This window comes from Egretta garzetta, unplaced genomic scaffold, assembly GCF_000687185.1.
Source record: "Egretta garzetta isolate BGI_Z169 unplaced genomic scaffold, ASM68718v1 scaffold11, whole genome shotgun sequence".
Lineage (NCBI taxonomy): Eukaryota > Metazoa > Chordata > Aves > Pelecaniformes > Ardeidae > Egretta > Egretta garzetta.
The window spans coordinates 8,675-12,665 of record NW_009258621.1 but is presented as its reverse complement, the minus strand read 5'-3'; the positions used below and the strand labels follow the sequence as shown (position 1 = coordinate 12,665).

General features: G+C 38.0%; 1 protein-coding gene across 3 annotated transcripts in view; it reads left to right on the top strand.

Annotated features, from left to right (window-relative positions):
* Positions 1-11: 11 nt before the first annotated feature.
* LBR (lamin B receptor) overlaps positions 12-3,991 on the top strand; it is a 12,491-nt gene continuing 8,511 nt past the window's right edge. The window contains exons 1-3 of one of the 3 annotated variants that reach the window (XM_035903647.1): positions 12-226; positions 348-463; positions 3,203-3,382. In XM_035903647.1, coding sequence (XP_035759540.1) covers positions 3,218-3,382 — 165 coding nt within the window. In that variant the 5' untranslated portion in view covers positions 12-226; positions 348-463; positions 3,203-3,217. Of the gene's footprint in view, positions 227-347; positions 464-1,986; positions 2,010-3,202; positions 3,383-3,991 lie in introns of those variants that run through there. The other 2 variants (XM_035903648.1, XM_009648143.2) reach the window with 2 other exon arrangements.

Genomic DNA, 3,991 nt, shown 5'->3' with positions numbered 1-3,991 from the left:
TTCCTAAAGGAAAATCATAATGTTGCAGAAGACACAGATTTCATCCTGGGAGTAAGTGGATAGACTTGCAGTCAAGTATCTGTGCAGTACCGGATTCGCTGGATGAAATAATTTCCTTTTGAGGTCACTTGGATATATGTTGTGAAGCCCTATGAATTGTGAAAAGTTTGTATAGGACTGCTGTGAACATGAGGCTGGTGCCAACTGATACCCTGAAAATGATTAGGTTTGTGTGTAGAGCTTGAAAGAGCAGTAAATTCAAAATTTAATTTCTAAACGTTATTTTTTAAAAAACTTCCTATGTTTATTTTTCTTGATGCCAGGAATGGTTTTTGTTATCTGAACAGATGAAGGCTGCCTTTAAAAGGTGTGGCATTTTGAAGTGGGATATATGGAATGAGACTTGCAAACCTCCCTCGCAGGAGGCACAGGGGTGCAGGACAAGGTGGTAACTTTTGATAGGGTAAGACTATTTACTTTTTTTAGTGTTTCATGTTTGATCTCACTGTTAAACTTTAAGGAAAAAAAATGGAAAAATAAGTACCTCCTTCTATTAATAAGACTGTTCATTATGTTTGAATCACAGGATAATATTTTCACTTGCTTACATTTATGTATTATTCTGGAATTTCACATCGTTGATCCTCTATCTCTGGCTGAACTACAGAAAACTGATTTAACTTCAGGTCTTCAACCACTTTTTACACCTTCTCAAAACTAACTTCAGCTCCTTTTGAGGGCAAGGTTGGAGGAGGGGAAGGTCTTTCTGCCTTTAAAAAGAATCAAATCATGAGGTTTCCTTCTCTTTGAGCTGTCATCATGTTTGTTTACAAAAATTCTGGGTTAGGTAGAGAGTTGCCTTTTATTATACCTATGAAATTGTATGTGAATTTTGAAGTGGTTATTATAAATCATAAGATCAGTTTACATATCCTTAGTAACAACTCCATGAAAAAATCTTTCCCTTTTTCAAAAAGGACTTAAACTCCAGAGATACTGGTTTTCACAAATTTGTCCTAGGATCTGGCAGCTTTGTCCTGGTCAGGCTCTGACTTTACAGATGATGCCTGAGGTGTTCCAGTTGAAGAGAAGAAAGAGTTGACTGGAGTGTAGGAAGTACCACAGCAAAGAGGAAATTAGGTCATAGATTAGGTTGACATCTGAAAGCTGTGACTGGACGCGGTGGAGAACCAGTGCTTAGACTATTTATGGCAGAGGAGTAAGAAGCTGGAACTGCGCAAGAGACTGGGGAAAGAGCAGTAGTAGATGTGGATCTCCTAAAGAACTGTCTCTTGGGTGAAAAGCACTGGACAAAGGAGACAGAGATGGGGATTGAGATCAGATCTTGAACCCAGAGGTGGTGAAGGTGAACAAGAACTAATTTGGTGAACAAGGGCAGAAAAGGCAGAACCCCCCAAGGAATTAAAGGAGGGTAAAGAGAGAGTGGAGAAGAATTTGAAATGAAAATACGGACATTGTGTTTCACGGAGTCATAAGAAACAAGGGTGTGAATCTGAGGGGGTTAAACTGACTGGGATAAAATGGAGTGGGAGGGGTGGGAATTCAGAAAGAGTAAGTAGCAAGAGGCTGGGACAAGAAACATTAGGAGAGGGGTGAGCTGGAAGAGCATGTGCCTACAGGCATAGACTAGAACTCAGGTAATTTTCCCAACTGCAAGTGTTTGTGAAACCAAATGATATAACTTCCTTTGCTCCTTCAAATATTATACAGTAAAGGAGATGGCCAGATGGCCGTGTTTCTGTTCTGAAGCAATTAGGAATATTAGCAGTAAAATCCACATGAGGGAATTTTGCTGAGTTTTTGGTTTCTTCTTTGACTTGGGAGAGCTACACAGGTGTAAAATCTAGCAGCAGCAGCAGCTTCAGGAAATGCCAGAATGAAAGCTGATTGAAAAGCCTCACTTAGCCGCATCCCACAATGTGTTCTGAAGGTCTGTCGTTGCATATTAGAAGTATTTTCTGCCAAAGAATCTTAACTTTTTGCTGCAGGTTAGTTAATATATAATTAATGGGTATCTAGTTAAATATTTGTTTTTACCTCATTTTGTGTGGCTTCACATCTTATTTATAGCAAACAAGTAAAAATCCTTGGAAACAAAACCAGTTGCTGTTTATTTTGTTTTTTCCCCTTATTCTAAATCCCTATGTTCATCACACAAATGGTGATAGTATATAGGTTAGTATGTATTTTACCTTAGGCTTTTAAGATACCGTCACTTTATATGTTGAGGCCTGAGTCACCAAAGTTCAGGTTAAAAGTAGTTTCTGCTATGGATACCTATTTTCTGATGCCAATGACATAATATAATACAAGGTACTTTTTGAAGAGTTATACAGGACTTTACATTTAAAAATGTAACTTCCTTTAAGTTGCAGTTGTGGCTTTTTTTCCCCAGCATCCTGGTGTGGTGGACCAAGTGTGGTAGTCACTTAAACCCTGTTTTGCTAATATCGAATAAAAACCTTATTGTGCAGGCAAGAGGACAGAATTTAGGGTTTGGGACTACTACGTGACTGCTCTGATGTTGTACTTTGTTTTCCTACAGGCCCCTGCAAAAGGCAATCCATGGCTTGTGCTAAATAGGTGGAAAAGAGAAAATATTCAACCCAGATGGGAGCCTAAATTCTGGCATTTCCTAACTTTTGAGTGTTTGGCATAAGAAATTGAAGGAAATGTGTAATGTGGTTGTGTGTACTGAATAGGTTTGGGACATTTTATTTTAACATTTAGAAATCATTGCTTCTGTAATTTTTGTACAAGCACAGGAAAAGAGGGTGAGAGGACACTTAGATACCATCTAGTTTACTTTTTTTCCCCTCTAGATAAGGTCAACTATGTTTATGTAATTTTGGTCAAATACATGCTTTGCCTGGTTTGGTGGTCTCGGGTGACAGAGATTGTGTATCATAGCTGAATATTGGTCTAGGTGTACTATTAATACATTTGAATGTATTTTTTTATAACATCTACCTTCAATCTTTGCTGTATTTTAAGCCTGCTGCTTCTGCCTTTGGCAAATAGATCATCTTTTTTTCTTACCAGGCATCGTTTTGTCTATTTAAGGTGAAGAGTTGTTTACTTTAAAGTTTCCCTGTTCCAGCCTAAATGATAGGGAAGGAGAGTAGGGAAAAATTAAGCCTAATGTTTAGCTGCCGTATTTACTGATTTATTCTTTTCTAAGGATTCCTTTTGGAAAATGCCAAACCGGAGGTTTGCTGATGGCGAGGTGGTGATGGGCCGTTGGCCAGGAAGCATCCTGTACTACGAAGTACAAGTGACTAGTTATGATGATGTTTCTCATCTTTATACTGTTAAGTACAAGGATGGGACTGAACTTGCATTGAAAGAAAGTGATGTAAGGGTGAGTATGTGTTTATATAGTTACCAATATTTCTAATGGAAGATTGTATTGCTTTTGTGATGTAAACAAAATACAACTTACGATTGTATAGCTGCCTTGCAAGTTTTCATTCACTGTGCCTGCAAGGAATTGGTGCTAAATAATAGCTCTTTCCTACATGACATCTCCAGTAGAAGTTCAGAATGCTGACCCTATCTTTAAAGAAGTGTGATTCTTTTCTTCATGTTGAAAAACAGTGATCCATTTGGGGAAAAAGCAGTCTGATTGTTCAGGAAGCATGCCCTTTCAGCATATACTTAAAATATCTGTGAATAGCTTGTGCCATTTTAGGTCCCCCAAGGTTTCATGAGGTATTTTGCTCTATTTGAGACAATTAGGGACTTTTGAAAAATGGTCATGTCATATCTATATGTGCATGTCCCTTCCTCTTTACTTACCTTTATTATTTCATTTTCTGTTACTAATAAAGGCCTTTAAAATGTTGTCCTGGTTTCGGCTGGGATAGAGTTAATTTTCTTCATAGAAGCTGGCATAGTGCTGTGTTTTGGATTTAGTACTAGAAGAATGTTGATAACACACTGATGTTTTCAGTTGTTGCCAAGTAGTGCT